This window comes from Suillus plorans (assembly GCF_016647745.1).
Source record: "Suillus plorans strain S12 chromosome Unknown HD556scaffold_37, whole genome shotgun sequence".
Lineage (NCBI taxonomy): Eukaryota > Fungi > Basidiomycota > Agaricomycetes > Boletales > Suillaceae > Suillus > Suillus plorans.
Window position 1 is genome coordinate 90,345 of NW_024537421.1, and position 17,062 is coordinate 107,406.

The 17,062-nt window shown below is 45.1% G+C and overlaps 2 protein-coding genes across 2 annotated transcripts; both read left to right on the plus strand.

Annotated features, from left to right (window-relative positions):
• Positions 1 to 6,116: 6,116 nt before the first annotated feature.
• On the plus strand, positions 6,117 to 8,072 carry HD556DRAFT_1309351 (uncharacterized protein; the record flags this gene model as incomplete). The annotated part of the gene is made up of 9 exons (XM_041300270.1): positions 6,117 to 6,431; positions 6,487 to 6,603; positions 6,658 to 6,928; positions 6,969 to 7,027; positions 7,167 to 7,214; positions 7,337 to 7,478; positions 7,695 to 7,817; positions 7,877 to 7,958; positions 7,994 to 8,072. The coding sequence occupies 9 exons, from the start codon at positions 6,117 to 6,119 to the stop codon at positions 8,070 to 8,072; spliced, it is 1,236 nt and encodes a 411-aa protein (XP_041158911.1).
• A 1,653-nt stretch (positions 8,073 to 9,725) lies between these two features.
• On the plus strand, positions 9,726 to 15,369 carry HD556DRAFT_1309352 (uncharacterized protein; the record flags this gene model as incomplete). The annotated part of the gene is made up of 24 exons (XM_041300271.1): positions 9,726 to 9,965; positions 10,285 to 10,364; positions 10,487 to 10,620; positions 10,752 to 10,794; positions 10,882 to 10,897; positions 11,053 to 11,094; positions 11,126 to 11,266; positions 11,558 to 11,608; positions 11,636 to 11,770; positions 12,184 to 12,311; positions 12,359 to 12,403; positions 12,534 to 12,555; positions 12,976 to 13,233; positions 13,523 to 13,658; positions 13,792 to 13,848; positions 13,898 to 13,963; positions 14,022 to 14,029; positions 14,207 to 14,336; positions 14,564 to 14,763; positions 14,804 to 14,861; positions 14,892 to 14,959; positions 15,024 to 15,069; positions 15,129 to 15,217; positions 15,274 to 15,369. The coding sequence occupies 24 exons, from the start codon at positions 9,726 to 9,728 to the stop codon at positions 15,367 to 15,369; spliced, it is 2,289 nt and encodes a 762-aa protein (XP_041158912.1).
• Positions 15,370 to 17,062: the final 1,693 nt, after the last annotated feature.

The window sequence follows — 17,062 nt, forward strand, 5'->3', positions numbered from 1 at the left end:
TCCCTTGCCATTGATCTGAGCAACTCTACAAAATTGTGGTCAGGAATACGTTACCTCACAGACGAGGAGCGGGACCAGGTTGACCTGCAGGCATGTGTCATTCTCAGTAGGTGCGCAGACAGAGTCAAGGAAATGGAGACACTCGAAAAGTGTGCGGTCTGTTTCTCGCCGTTGTTCTTGAAATGACCACTGACGATTAATTGTTTTCTACAGGTCATGCTGAGTTCACTGCAAGTAACGTGAATCCCTTGATTTTGAAGACAGCCAAGCAATCCCACCTTTAGATGCTAACCAAACATTGGACAGGGCCTTGGTCGAAGTCCATTTTACGGTTCTCCAGTGGCACGTTCAAGGATATGATATGTTTTTGGCGAAGGCAGGGAGGATCAACATCCTCAAATGTAGTGTCAGCATGGCTTCAAAACATCCCCTGAGTGATGATGTATTAGTTTGTAGCTTCATTCATCGTGTTTATCGTCGCTGTGTATAATGTAGCATTCACTGTTATTGCGAGACGTGTAGCTTTGTTTAGCCTGATCATTACTGTTTACATGCACAGCATGATGTTGATGTCAGGTGACTGACAGATTATGTCCCCACGAAACATTCGCAAGGTAACGGGCTCAAAAGTCACCAATCTACCTCTTGCCGCAGCCAAGTCCTTCTAACCTAAGACAATAATTTTTACACTCCAAGTCAAGCTTGTCCTCTTGCAGTGCACCAACAACCCTAAATTTAGCATTGTGCCACCCTGGACCGCCATCCGGTCATCCGATCAATCTCTGCATTCCAAACAATAACAAGGTTTTGTCTCCATTGGTCCATCAAAGTAACATGGTTACAAAGTATACACTTCTTTTCTACTTTTGGCCCGGATCTTTAAGCTTCAAGTTGCAGTACCAGTGCGGTCGACTGTGCTACTCACGAGTCTTGCATCAATCACAGACTCAATCCATCATGTCACTTGAACCATCCAACGTATCGGAAACGTCAAGCCATGTTGAAGATCTGCTCAAAGACCTGAACTCAGGTATAAAAAGTGGCCGTAAAAGAAAGATATGGTGACTTTCAAATCTTCAAATCGTCATACATTGTCTCACTACCAGACCAGTCATGGTCCAATTGAACTATACTTACGTGCAGCTCGGTGGTTTCCTCTTGCGATCAATCCGTTTACTTCACTTGAGGATGTCTTATATGAAGGCATAGAAGCCGAATTTTCTCAATTGCGGGAAGATGCCGAAGATCAATCCGAAGAAACTTCGAATAAGTCAGTCTGCACCTAAGTTATCTGACACTAATATTTTATCTGTGCAGACGTCACAAGGACTTGTGCATAAAGCACTACAAAGAATTCGTCAAGCTTGTACTGACCCTCAGTGACCTTATATCAGGATTTGAGAAATTTCCGTCGGCCATGGACAATTTCATTCATGTGGTGACACGATATTTGCACGTCATTCATATTTCTTTATCTTACAAATAACCAGCTTTCGTCTGCCACAAATGATGCACGATCTGATGATACTGGGAGCCTGATGCGAGAAGGGCTGGTATACATGCTCAAGATGCCCGAAACTGACCAGTTTAATCCCCCTCTGCTCAAGCAACACAGGAAAATTCCTCGTGGATGGAACCATCCTCAGACAGCGCGACTGCTGTGCCCGATGCGGATGCTAGACATATTTGACAATGATCCCCCATTAGTCATGCTAATGTTATTTATTCGCTGACATGTAACCAGCCATAGGTCCTTTATGAATAAGGTAAAGGAGGGCCAAATCACGATTACGGCTGCAAAATTTCCCTTATTTTTATATGATGAGTCTATGTAATACTCACAAAGGTACCAAGGCTCCGAAAGGTAGAATTTATGGCATGATATCACCACTGCCACGAGCAATTGCATACGCAGCTGTACAGGTAAGCCTTGTACAAGATTCACGCGCTTAAACTGATCATTGATGTCAGGCATATTTCCAACTTAGTTCTGCAATGCAATGGAGACAGCAAATTGAGGATCTTGATCTTGTCCTTTTCTATGATCGAGTGGTCGATATGTTCGAAGGAAATACTAATAAGCAATGGGTGGATGAAACACTTAACCATTGGAAGCTGTAAGACCGTCAATATCTTTTTGTTAGGTTATACACTAATACACATTCGGAATAGAGAGACCCCTGGACTTGTGCAGCGTGGGTGCTCGAGGGCTAGGGCAGAACTTTATACATTTGACAGCGAGGACAACATGGACGGTTTTTTTGATTCTGATGAGCGTTCTCCTAATAGCGGGGAACAGAACTCGCAAGGTGCGACTGAGAGCAATGACAATACAGTCAACATGCATGGTATTTAATTTCTCTCGCATTCAAATCATGCACACAGCTAATGCACATCCTGGTCTGGCGGTGCCAGACAATAATGAGTCGGCACGCCACACAGCTTCGAGGACAGTGGCTCAGCCGACACACGCATCACGCCAGAAAAGAAGACACCACTGACTCCAATTCAACCTTGTATTATTATGTGCACATACTTACATTTCACGTTATGATATTCATGTATTATAGCAATAACTGTAAGCCCTGATGGTGTATTAGTATTGTATGACGTCACACCAAACCAGTTTGTAATATACCCACGCCATATGAACACTGACAAACTTGACATCAACGCACACTGGCAGATTCGTCCTCTCTCCATCAGGGCAATTCTCATTGTAGGTCTGACTGGTTGGATATGTTGGTGTATTCTAATATGCCATAGTTGGCAGACTAGGCATGTCCATTTCCATTTTTATCCTTGAGTTCACCGCTGTTAACTAGTACTACTGCAATAGATTCTGATGGCACTGTTCCATGCTGATACTGGCAAATCGCCTGTTCAGTCTTCTCTATCTTCGTTGGACTGTCTACTATGCGCCAAGCTACATTCTTGGCATGAAGTGTCATGGTACGGCACGAAACACCGACCTGTTCATGGAATGCTTGACCCTCAATAGAAATGGTGTTTTAGCTAAAGTCATCTCCGCTGCCCACTGGTGCCGAGCCTCGGGTGTTTGAGTTCTATTGGAGTTCTATGCAATGTAGGAAGTTGCAAGTGCTGAACCTTCTGACCCTGACCCTGATGCTTTGATTTTTTTTTGTTTATTCAAGTTGTCCGATACCTCCTCTTGGAGTCACCGTGACGTATCATGACTACTTGGATCAGATGTGCCGGTGACTCGGACATCAATGCCGGTGAACTGTAACACAGTTGCTGTAAGGACGTTCCATTGACCTATTGTGTCACAGTCCTTCTCACATACACGTTGAAGCTTTAGTGTATGGCCCTCTTCAATGGTGTACACTACGCCCTTTCATCTTCAATACAAGCGGAACGACACAAGGAACTCTCAGCCTTGCTAGATCTCCATGGTGCAACAAGCGTACCACCACACACTCATATTATTGCGCTTGCTGGATCACACATTCAGGGTGGATACGAGGGATCTATGCATGTAGTGTCAGACATGTGGGTACAACGGTGTGTAGTCCTCGGAAAACTTCAACTGTGAGTCTCCTCTACCTTTCACTTCAGTACAAAGGCATTGATGGTCGATATGTCAGCGAGCGGTACTATTCGCCTGATCCAATCATGATTTTTTCAAGCGTTGTTGCATGCACCACTGATGTGAGTGAACTGTCTTTGATCACATTATATGATATTGATGTTGATTACAAGCTCTCCCAATGGGACCTTGAAGTTCTGTCAGCCGGCATCACCTCATTAGGAGGGCAGTGGCCAACAGCCCTTACTCGAGATGTGACCCATCTCTTCGCATTGCATAAACAGAGCAATAAGGTATTTACTCTCTCTGTTTTATTTGTTCACTGCGCTAACCCTCATGGCGTAGTACCAAACTGCAATGTATTTTGCACCATATACCGGCATGTCCATACTGAAACCACATTGGTTTGACGATTCAGTCCAACTTGGGTGTCGTGTCCCTGAGATTCCTTATTTATGGCCCGATCCTGAGGTCTTGGATCAGTGACATAGCGTACTATAGGTTACGATGGGCTATGATTGCAGAGGCAAAGGTGACACTATCCGGTAGTAACAAGTATCTGACCTTGTAGAATACCAGTAAAATATTACAGCCATGATTTTCGCTGCTTGATTGAATGATTGAAACATACCAGATTCTAGTCCTGTTCACCGTGATGTACCATCATTTACAGAAAGACGTAAGCAGCCTACCTATCCTGTACCACAGTTTCTGCATACTCATCATCTTTTGAAGCATGTTTGCGCTAAGGACGCATATGAACATGTTGTTGCCGACAACCCTTGGCATGCAAAGGTTCTACAACAATTAGGTGGTTGGTTGCTTGTATCACCAAGACGGATCTTCTTTTCATGTAATTAGGATTGGCAGTACTAGCATATGACATATGCACGGATCATCATATTATTAAATAATAATCTACCGGACTACACGCACAAGTCATTCCACATCACCCGAAACATGAACTTCATGTCAGATATTGCCACACCGCCAGCACCCTTCAGTGCTCTGATCCCTCCAAAAACTCCTGCATCGGTACTCAACAAGCTGAAGACATCTCCTGGAGGTTTTTATGCCGGAACACCTAGGCTCGCTTATCGCACCAAGTATTTCACAGGTGGGAGGGATGGTAACATCCTCATCACCAAGGGTCTAGACTACGACGAAGAGTTCATCATCCGCAGGGTATTCGAGATCAGTCGTAATAATTTCTTTTTCACACCGGATGGCGACTTCAATCCTGCAAATATCTTCCATGGCCGCTTAGCAGACTTGAAATTGAGCTGCCAACTCACCGCTGGTCGTAGCAAGGCCTTCAAGTTCTCATCAAAAGATTTCTCTACTGTCGTCAACAATCTCGGTGCTTTCGAGAACTTAGTTCCGAAAGAAAGATATTATGAGACCGTTAGTGTTATTCAGGACGCTATCGGCCATGGCAGATCAATCAAGCTGATTCATTATCTCTTTGAAGTAAGTTGGTTTTAGTGATTCATCAATCCTCTTTAATGGTACTGAATACTATCATACATAGGCTAATGACGAAGCTCAAGGTGGTACTAGTGACGAAGATGGTAACAGTTCAACCGCTGTCAGTGAGTTAGAAACGATCCTTCACTGTTGTACGAACCTAAGTATCTGATTTAGCCCACCCAGACAGCCTAAGCTCTGAATTTGACACTGTGACTTGGCCAGTTGCCGACCAATGTAAAGGCCATCTGCAGGATGTCGCATCCAAGCATAATATTTGCCCATTACCAGCATACGATCAGAATTACGTTCTTATACCACCACTCCAGTACGAAGCGAAACTTAAGGGCGCACTGGTTGAAGTTCATATGTCATTTTACCATCATCGCGTGAAGAAATCAAGGCGTGACATATTTGAAGCTGTTTTACAGGAGCTCATCGTCCTATCACCTCCTGTGCCCATGCCAAGCAGCCGCTTCAAACATCGACGCCTCAATGATGGGCCCTGCACTGAACAACGCAACAAGTGAAACAACTGACACACTTCACCTTAAATTGTAGTATGTATTTACTCTGATCATTGACTATTTGTACATTGATCACTCTCCACAGCATCATTGCGCAGCCTGTTCAAAGACATGATACAGGATCGTGTAACTGCTGGTGTGCTGGTGTATGGCATTTGTTCCATATTGATTGATAATTGTACCTCTACTAAGTTTGCCCTGTACTGTATAAATTGCCACTGTTGTGACAGAGTATATTTTACCGGCCTCACGTTTGTTCTCTGGATGAACTTCAGATAGCATCATTTTAGTTAAACTAACATGGAAACCTAATGCAATCACAGCACACGATACTGATTGTCAGCGAGAGACCTACGTAATTCTAATGTCAACTCCGAACTTCACACACCATCATGATACAGCAAACTTTATAACTTTTTATGATGCCCGTGCATCGGGAACATTACTGAAGGGTCCAACTGTATGTGGCAATGAGCGGAAGGAGCTTGACAACTTTGTTTTGTCATTAGAACGTGAAAAATGCATATCAAGATTCACCTCTGTCACAAGAGCCTAGAGAACCGCATTTCGCCATGTATGCCAGTAACCCGGACGAATGGAACCCATCCGACTTTGACGACAGTGATGAAGCTCTCCTTATCATAGCTGCTGAACCTGTTGAGGCACGTGAAGACAACACCAGTATATGTCTAAGCAGACCCGGAAGCCACACACCCAATACTCCGCATAGCCATGATTATGAGCCGTGCAATGGTGGTGGGGTGTACGGCCAAGGCGCCCCTGTGTACTCTTGCAGGTGCTACATTCGCACAAAAGTCGACCCTGGACTTGCACTCGCAGACTTGGATGTATCTGAACAATACCATGAGCCTGAGAGACTCGAACAGGTACAGTGGTCACCTAGAGATCTTCTACATTTGATCCTAATGGTTATTGTTCCAGGATATCGATAGTTGGAACACACAGGTTGGAGGCCATAGCGGTGGAATTCGTCCCCTTAAGCGTAAGAGGTCCGAGTCCAAGTCAGCACTTGACTTAGACTCCATAGGAGATATAACAGTAAGCTGGACTCATCTTTACATCGGTTGTTAATAATGACTATTGAATTTCTAGACACCACGCCGCTTTGGGCAAAACCTGACCAATGTCAAACACGCTAAATCGGTGCCAGCACTGGAAATGCCAAAGCGTAGGAAGTTGCGAAAGGCCTTCGAATTTGATGGAAGCCCGACTCGGGCTCACGAAACCTTAGTATTTGATGTTGTGAAACACCTCGAAGCTGCCATTGACAGGCAAACGTGCCAAGCAAACTTATTAATTATGACACCTTCAGTTGTAAACCTATTCTATGAATATTCAAGAGCACTGTTTGACACACGATCATGTACTAGTAGACTGACAAAATGCCATTGAAAATCATGAAGGTACTATGTGCGATGTACACCGTAACATAGACAGAAACCCGGCGGACAATTCGGCTCGAGTGAGTCATCTGGCACGGACACTCAGGATGGTCACGTCCTCGCACTCCAAGTTGGCACTAACATAAAGTTTCGAAACAATTAAGTTCCAGGGGAGACATGAACTATCCCCAATTGCTAAACAAATTGAATGGTGCTAAGTATCATTTCCATGATCGCCGTAACATTCGTAATCTGTACAATTTTTCAGTGAGTTCCGAGTCGCGTGCATTCCATCGCAAATTCTGCCTGGAGCCTTGGCTTGTCAACACATTGAAACTCCGCACTTGAACATCTTCTTTCGTCCCTCACTGAAGTTGGTTCTAAACTAGCACAACCTAACCCTGTTCAAGTTTATGTCCTTGTGGCCATGGTGCCAGTACACTCAGAACTACAGTAGTGCAGGGTTGGCATGCCACACGCGACTCTGTTTGTTCGAGCTCCACGAGGTCACTGGCGCCCCACAGTACAACTGTAAGTCTATCCACTTCGGTCATAGAAGAATCAAGACTGACCATCAGGTCATCATGGCTTATCCGCACATGGCATAATTACAACCGACCAAATTAGAGTTGCGGGTCTGATCTATAACTCTGCTCTCATGCAAAGCCTTAATGTCCGTTAGTTGCTCAAAGACTCGGACTGGCACCGAAGTTTGCGACCATTATGAACTCAATTTTTTTTTCCCAGATTCACATGTAAACCAATGGGTGTGGCATCTGAGTGGGGCCAAATGCCTGTCTTCGGTTCGGTGGGCAATATTTGCTCTTTGTGACGCCAAGTCTTCTCCCTGGAGGACTATATATAATACAGGTAAGTGAATTTTTCTCGTTTTAACTATGTCCCATGTCACAATCACCTCCGTTCAATAGCTCGTGCAATATTTTGCAACGCACACCTTGTGTGGTTCCTGCGATATTATTCCTGCCATCTGGAATGGTCGCCATTTTATTTGTGCGTTCTTGAGCCTGCATTACTTACGAAAACAGAACACTCACTGAACTACTGATACCTTCATCAAGGGAAGCACGATGGCGGCGACACCACTGCGAGGTACGGAGGAAATGACACCGGTAGCATACTGTATTGTCGAAGGTCTGAGCTCACCGAGATCTGTTATGGTATGGGCAGTTTCTCCATAAATCATACGGCTGTAACTGTATACGGTTGTGGTCAATTATTAATTAGGTTATTCAAATTCATGTATTAGTATATCGTCTGGTATTCAATCTGCTGCATGTGACAGATTTGGACCGTCTGATAGTAGTACTTGCATGCAGTACCTGTCCTACTTGCGGTGATATTAGCCAGTGACCCTTACTATATGCAGGGTCGCGAGCGGGTAGATATAGGCTAATGTTTGAACGTTAACTTTGTGTACCCCGAATGCCTGGCTCCAAGTTGAGACCAGTAGTACTATACATTTGGTATACCTGTGCCGATCCCAAAAAGGATACATTTTAGCTGATTTCAGCAATTGTACTGGTATGAAATTCGGAATATGCATAGAAGTTTATTGACATTCATTACCCACACCGGGGACCACCAGGAAGTACAAATGGTTACAAGACTTATAGTAGTATGTATGACCACCGAGTGATGCAAGCAGAACAAGACTTGGAGGAGGTTGCATAAAAGTTCATAACCCATGCGAGGGACCACCAGGAAGTACAAATGTTGCAGGATTGGTAGTAGTATATATTGAGCATGACACAAACAAGGATTTGCCAAGCGACACAAGCATAATAAGGCTTGTAGGAATATGCATCAAAGTTCATCACCCATGCAAAGGTTTACCCAGAAATACAAGCATAACAAGGCTTGTAGGAACCTGCATTGAAGTTCATTACCCATGCAAGGGACCACCAGGAGGCACAATTGTCACAACAGTTGTAGTAGCATGTATTTATCATCGCCCAAACAAGGGTCTACCAAGTAGTACAAATATAACAAGGCTGGTAAGAGTATACATAAAACCTCGCTGCATGCATGGACTTATATGCTAACTGGCAACCTCAACACAAGTCTGTTATGTGATTGTGGAGATGGTAGCAATTTCACACCTTGTACTAGCTGTTACTGGCCAGTTATATGGTATGCACGGATTTAATTCTTTTGTTGATGCAAAATAGTTGGGGCGCCCTACGCCACATGACCATCCCATTTTGTGTTTTGTACATATCTGTATTCTGCTGCTTCGTCATGATTTTTGGTAACTGCCGCTTAGATCATATGTTTGTTCATATTATTTTGGTTCTTATCGATCGTTAGTACCTACTCTCTACATTGTCTAAAGCCCATCCTTTCCATCGGTACTCACTGCATCCCGTCTGGGTGAAATAGACTTGAGGTAGGAAAAATCACAGTATAGTGGTCTTTACCAACCTTAGGTGGCTTCAGCCTGCAATTATGATCAATAACTACACCATCTGGCACACGGTGATTGTCATCATAGTATAAACCTCAGACTTTTTTTTTCCACTCTATCATCGCTGCCACCTCCAGTGACCTCGCAGGTCTACATCGAAAGGTATGTACAGCTACTTTTAATGCCATCAGATGGATTAAAATCCTTACTACTACCAGTATTGGTACTCACGTTCCATCGGTCAACAATTGAGTTCAAGTTAGTATGGCAGACCCGTCATGGCCTGCTGGGCAATGGCAGGATCATGATTATAGGCATCATCATGCAAATCAGCTCTATTTCACAACCCATCCATGAAAAATGTAGAGGGAATTAACGACTGGAGGTCGACGGACGGCAAAGTCCATACTAGCAAATTGAAGGGCATCATCACAGCGCTCCACCACGACTTTGAGGAGCGAATTGGCAGCATTATTACAGGGTTCCAATTAACCTTTAATATAACCAAGAGCAAGGCAGAGATGGACTTGCAGCGCCGCACTGTTGTCACTACCATACTGCCGGACGACTCATTTCTAGATGGGCACTTAAAGGTACGTGGATTGTATTTGCATGCCCCTCACGCTGATGTTTCGGGTTCTGATTAAATGTGGATGAACGAGAACGAGCGCCATAAAGGACGCTGACTCGTTCACTGGAGATAAAGAGAGAACGTCCAACTATCTCATCCAAACTATGCACCATATCTAGGGTTTTGAACTATGGAGTACTAGGGTCGAGCAATGACTATTTCATCTCACTTTTGCTCGCGTCATATGAAACCTAGATGCTAATCGCTTCACTGTACGCGGGGCACGCAGGCTACAAGACCAAGTGCCAGTGTTGCTACCAAAACTATCAGCTTAAGGCCAGGCGGTTGCATTGCAGCAGGAGCCCCCGCAACTGATCCAAGGCTCATTGTACCTCGTTAATGCGAACCCTGATCGCTCGTGGTCAGCGGGTACATCAAACAGTTCATTCCGAGGATTTATGGCCTTTGTTTCGACTATGGTTGCGATACCGTCTCAAGCAAGTTCTCTCAATATCTACTGTATCTCACAAATCCTGATACTAGCCCACTCTCTGCGAAGAATTCTCTAGGAGATGGGGGATTGTATTCGGCGCGGGCTGGCATCTTGAATTACTGGTTATACTGGTACTGCACAAGGGAGAACCATGTTGCAAGTACTACCAATGATACCAGGCCAGGTGATCGTCTCGGAGCAAAGTTCTCGCCTTAGAACCTGCAACCGCCGATGCAAGGATCAATGCTCATACTAGAAACCAAGAATTGAATGCAAGACCACTATTTTCATGACCTGGTACGTAACTTAAACTAGCCATGGTGAATGAGCGGTTTGAAGTTGTCCAAATTGAGCAGGGGTAAATCTTCAGGCAATTATGTCTAGATTGTTAGGTGAGTTTTGACTGATGTCAGCCGTTGATTGCTTTTTGATGGTGATCATGTAGAGAGACCAGTGTCCAGGTGAAGGGACCTAGAAAACTTCGATTTGGATGCAAATCGACGAAAGTTCCACCCGAGATACAATGTTCCGTCACCCCACGAATTGCTTTATGAACATGGCTTCTCGTACATGCGGATAGATGTGAAAATGTTGCATATCTGACGGTGGTTGATAGGTTCTCAGCATCAATTACGCTCTGTTCACTTCGGACGTCATGGTACTTTTACGTCATTGTCGAAAGTTGACAGGTGAGAGAAAAGGATCCTGACTACATCGCCTTGATGGGCGGTGAGCTGAAAGCCTCTCAGCTCACTGGACTGAACTGGCTGGCATATTTGTGGAGTAAAGGGCGAGAACGGCACCTTACTGATGAAATTTGTCTCGGAAAGGTGTATTGTATTTTTTGCCTTTCAGAATGCTAAAATGTTGTGCACAGACCGTACAGACAGTCTCTTTCCTGTCCTACCTCCTCTATGAAATGCACCATTCCCTGTAATATTTCTACACTCCATCATCACCGTCTGGCAATCGCAATTCGTGGCGTGGGCGTACGATCTGAATGTCATCACCTACATAGGAACCACCCCTGCACGTGAGGTCGTTCGGATGTGCGGATTCGGTCCCTCTAACAAACGACTGAATATGAATGTCCTGCTGACTACGTATGAGCTTACTCTCAGGGACCAAATGAGTTTGCGGACATCAAGTGGCAGGCACTTGTTATTGACGAGGTGAGGTGCAGGTGCAGAATATCTTAGAATAGTCAGCAGGAGCTGCTGAGCTTTGGACGGATTGCTGCCCTAACTGGAGCTTCAAAACTCAATCACCTGGTACTACCATACTACGTGGCAACTGATCCTAATCGATTACAATCCATCGATGGATTACAATTTGTAAGTCCATCCGATTAACGAGACCAACCAAGACTTAAGTCGATGGTCCACTTGAAATCTGGGTTTTTCGCTGTGCTGTGAACGGTTCATTTTGCAAAGTTGTCGGTAGTGAAGACCCACTGTCTTTGGTAGTCTGGCCTTTTACAAAGACTATGCTCCTGTATCCTCAGCGCAAGCTGTTGTGGTGGTGAGGTCCTCTCCCATGAGCATAGTCAATACCTGACAGACCTTGGGTGGCAGAAGTTTATTGCTAGGTTGGGCCTCTGCTCTTCGTGGGTTGGTTAAGCTTAGAATCAAGAAAGACACACGATCCTTGAAGGGAGTGGAAAGACAACTTAAGCTTGGCCTCATCACTGTTCGAAAGCTTTAAAGGTCACATCTAGTTGACATCCGGATCTATCTATCTTCCAAAGGGGATGCGTAGGTTGCATGAAGCCGAAGGCAAATGGGACTTTGAAAAAGAAGAAACCTTTCATTCTTACTATCTAAATGACGACACTGCAGAGAACCTAGGTGAGGCGCAGACTAGGGATGCCATACAGTATGCTAATATGAGTGAGATATTCAGACACATGTTATGACCCGCAGTCTTCTCTGCCAGTTCAACGACGTCCATCAAACTTTGTTGCTCAGGTAGATCGCAGTCCCGGGTCAATCTCAGTCTTAAGGTAGGCTGTTGTGCGCTGCTTTCACATCCAGGATTATACTTACCTGCATGGCCCCTCTATGAGCTGGCACACAACTGCATGATATCGCACACCAGCCTCATGTTTGACAAGATGCTCGTAAGTTTTTTCGAAACGTCGTCAAGGCGGAGTGCCTTGAAATTGTTACGATATGCGAACGGCAGACACGCACGTCTTACCTCACGAAGATTCTTTAGGACGCGCAACTATCACATAACACTCAAGGGGGTCTGTACAAAAGATGCGAAATGGCACGGTGAGCATGACATCAATATGCTTGACACAACTGCTGACTATGGAACATCGTTCGCCCCTTCCCCGAAAGTATAGTTCAAGCACAGTTCGAATTCGAATTCGTAGGTGTATTGGCATTAGCGTTAGTGGTGCTGTTGACGCCAACAAACTTGTCAACCATCGGTTCTTGGGTTCTTGGTCATGACTTACTTTTCCTGTAGCCTGAAGCACGGCAAGCTCGCTAACACACGTTGGAACTTTGACGACTTGCGCACTCGCGTGTAGCCGTCCAATCTTTCTCTCATCGCCTCAATCTCCATCATCCTTGCTTTTTCTCTCGCCGCCGCACTTTCTCTCATCATGTTGATCTCTTTAATCCTGGCTCTTTCTCTTGCAGCCGCTCTTTCTCTCGCCGCTTCCACTTCTCTCATCCTTGCTCTGTCTCTTTCCACCGCGCTAGGAAGCGCCAGTCCCCGACTACAACTTCGGAGTTCAAGAAATGACGATGGATCAGTAGCAAGCAGTTTATCGATCAACAATCGAGTATGTACAGTAATCAGACACCTCGTAAACCAGATGCAGCATTCACATTTGAGCCAGGCCAATCATATGCATCATCAGCTTCCGTCGAACGTCGTCGAGGCCCTTGTTTCCGTCAAACGTCTATAAGGCTTCCTGCACGCTGAGGAGCTGCAGCAGAATGCCCTCTTGAAGGTGCAGAAAAGCAGTCTGGACGTCGGTGATGAGGTTGGCAATTCTCTAACTACTTATGATTATTTTCACATTTGTGATTGGTGCTTTCAATCAAAAATGGTGAATTCCAGTGGAACAGACAAGATATATCAGCTGCTCTGGAAGATATAAACTTGACAGTACACAAGGGGAACTCGTGGGTGTAATTGATAGTGTGGGCAGCGGGAAGAGTAGCTTGTTGTCAGCGATTATCGGGGACGTGCGAAAGACAGAGGGTGAGGTCACCTGGCACCGGCTTTGTTCGGCAATGTAGCTTATGCCGCTCAGACTCCTTGGTGCATCGCATATGCAGGATTTTCTAGGACGTTCACTCACAAGCGAATAAGATTCTTTCTGCGTTGGTTCAAGGTGATATACTTTTTTCGCATGAGTACGATGAGGCGTTCTATAACCTTGTTATCAAAGGTGTGTACATGATTAATTGTGTTAGGTTTGGACTGACCCTTCCCTACAGCTTGTACTTTAAAGCCCGACTTAAATCTTCTCCCACAGGGTGATCTGACGGAGGTCGGTGAAAAGGGTGTGTTTCTGACTATCCTTTTTGTGACCCAATAATGTTTATGGCGTCCGTTCTATAGCCATTACTGTAAGTACTTCGGGATAGTAATGTATCGGCCAAAGGTAAATGATCTCTCAGCTCAGCGGTGCATCCTGCAGGGTTCTCCTTGGTGCTGCCATCGATTCCTACGTTTCCTGACACGTCTTTGGTGAGTAAGAGCATCCGGTCTCAGACTTCTTTCTTTCTAATGATACTATGTGACAGATCATGGGTCCTCAAGGCTTACTCGCAACCAAAGTGCGCATTCTTGTCACTAACGACATTCCGTATCTCAAGTGTTTCGATCAACTTGTTTACCTGCGCCGCGGTATGATCTTGGAGAGTGGCTCGTACAGTGAGTTGATGTCGAATCCGGATAGTGAAGTGTGCAAGCTTGTGTGCGTGTATTTCCATTCACGATGTTCAACGCAATCTAATTGAGTTATGACAGTCACGGCCATGCCACGAGCGGTTCCAATTCTGGAACGACCACACCCGGACGGTCCAGCGGCATGACCACTCCCACTACAAGCGAGGGCCACATGCAAGCTACCCTTGTTGGATAGCTTGAATCTGTATCAGAGAGTGTATCGCGTAGAGAAAGTTTCAAAAAAGCCGTTCTCGCTACGCCGCCCAAGCTGCGCGACGCGCCTTCCGATGGCATCACTAAAGATCACAGTGAACAGGGCCGCGTCAAGATGGAAGTGTACTCGCGGTACCTCCAAGCAGCATCGAGAAAAGGGTTCCTGTTCTTTGTAATCGCTACGGCTCTGCAGCAGGTGGTATCTGTCATATCGACCGTAATACTCAGGCTGGGGCTAGCATGACCGCGAGATGGGTACCAACCCGGGATTGGCTGACCAGTATTTCCTGGGATACGGTCTGTCTAATTTGATGGCAATTTCCTTAGGCGCATCTGCTGCGCTTCTGATTTGGGTTTTCTGCTTGCTTCGGAGCTCAAAGCACCCCCATGATTCGGTTAGTGTTGCGTTCCAAGTATGGACGGAATGTGTTTCATTTGTTTTTCAGATGCTGCATTCAGTCATGCGTGCGCCCCTCGACTTTTTTGAAACAACACCGACAGGACGGTGCGTCAAATTAGTAAACTGTGAAATGATTTCTGAGTTCGAACAATCTCTTGTCGCAGTATCATTGAACTTGTTTTCTCGTGATACGTACGTTATCGATCGAATCCTGGCATTGTTCGCAACCAGTTGTGCTACCTTCCTAGCCGGGGTGCGGACCGTGTGGTGCTGAACTGCCCGAACAGTTTGAGATAGGTTCGGATGCAGGTTCGGGGTAGTCAAACGAGTTTGAACCCGTTCAAGGAGAAGAAGGCTTTGAAGAATGCAGCCAAAGCAGCACGTAGGCCACCCGCGGCCATATGAACTCGCGGTAGCTGGAGGTGTCACAACCGCGCAAATTCTCCCTGGGAACGTAAATGATATCGGTTGGACTACGTGTATAAGTGATCACAAGGCTAGCCTCGATAACGAGATCTGAAACTGCATAACGATATTTTCCGGGTCGGCCGGACAGTTAAAGATAAGTAATTGATGATCAACGTTAAATGTTGGATATTTGGACAAACAATATTGTGGTTGCTGGATAAATGCTACGCTCTGTCGTACTTCCAGATTTCACAATATTAATGCATTTGTTATGATGACGGTCAATGATTAGTGTTGTTGGCAGAAGTTCCTGTACCCTAAAAGAGGGTACAGGTCTCCGACAAAAAATCTCCGTCGACTCGATCTTCACAACTCCACTCGGTCCGGTGCCTGCCTCCTTTTTTGGGACCACAAGGGTTTGTCAGCTTCAGGAGTCGTTTGTTCCCCTCTCTTCATCAGGTAACTGACCTGAAAATGATAATGTCATGGAAAGCTTTATCTGCACTAGCTTTTGCATAATATGTATCTTGTCGTGACAAAGCTTTAAATACCCGGACTAAGTGGGATAGAACCTGCCAAATTTACAATGGTGATAGTCACATTGCCAGCTCGTCGCAAAGATGGTACATATTACAACATCCACCAGCCGTGATAATGGAATATTGAGTTGCTGAGTGCCTCCATGGTCACCTATTTTAGTATCAGTGATAGTATGCTATAATTGTGCCATGTCCTGGTCATGGCATATAATCTCTGACAGGGTTTTCCTTCTCTGCAATATCTAAACGAATGTTAACATCAAGTAAAGCTTTATATCCCCGGACTATTTTGGATAAACATTACCAATGACCAAAATGTGTGGAGTGATTATAGTGCAATACCATATTGTCGCAACATGATTACCACATACAAGCTGTGCTTTATATTACAACCTTGACAAGATCTGTCTCGGTGCTGATATTAGATGTGGAGTTGTGACATTAGATTATGTTGCCCACATCTGTCAAGTACACCATGTAGGCAACAAACAGTAGCGCACTATCATCTTAGCCAATCATAACGAGATATGATTATGGCATGTAAGTTTAGCTCATGATTGTATTCTGTACATACTCTCTCTCAACGCCAGTAAAGGCTATAGTCTTCCAAGGTAAGACTGATTCAGATCGGGGCCACCTTTGGTTCAAGGTTGCCGAGCAACGATCACGCATTACCATCTACCAGCTAGCCGCCGAGATATGATTTTCACTTGCAAGGTGAGAGTGTCAATTTAATCCTGACAAGCTCTGGAAAAATGTTGGTGTTAGCTAATGGCTTCCAAGGATAGATTATTCTGAGTCGAAGCTGCATTGAGTTCAAGGTTGCGGAGTAATGGCCATGCATTACCATCCGCTAGCTGGACGTCAATGTATGATCATTACATGCAAGGTGAGAGGATCAATTTAATCTCAACAAGCTCTTAAAAATGGCAGCGTCAGCTAATGTCTTCGAAGTACAGACTGTCCTGGTCTGGACTGGCTTGTGTTCCAGGTCACGAAGTCATAACAATGTGTTACACTCCCTCAGCTGGTAGTTGAACTATGACAATTATATTCCATTTCAGTTGATGATTGCCTGAGCTTGAGAAAAACATAGACCGCAGTCTGAGTGAACCATTGGAATATCTTTAGCACGCTAGCCTGATTATATG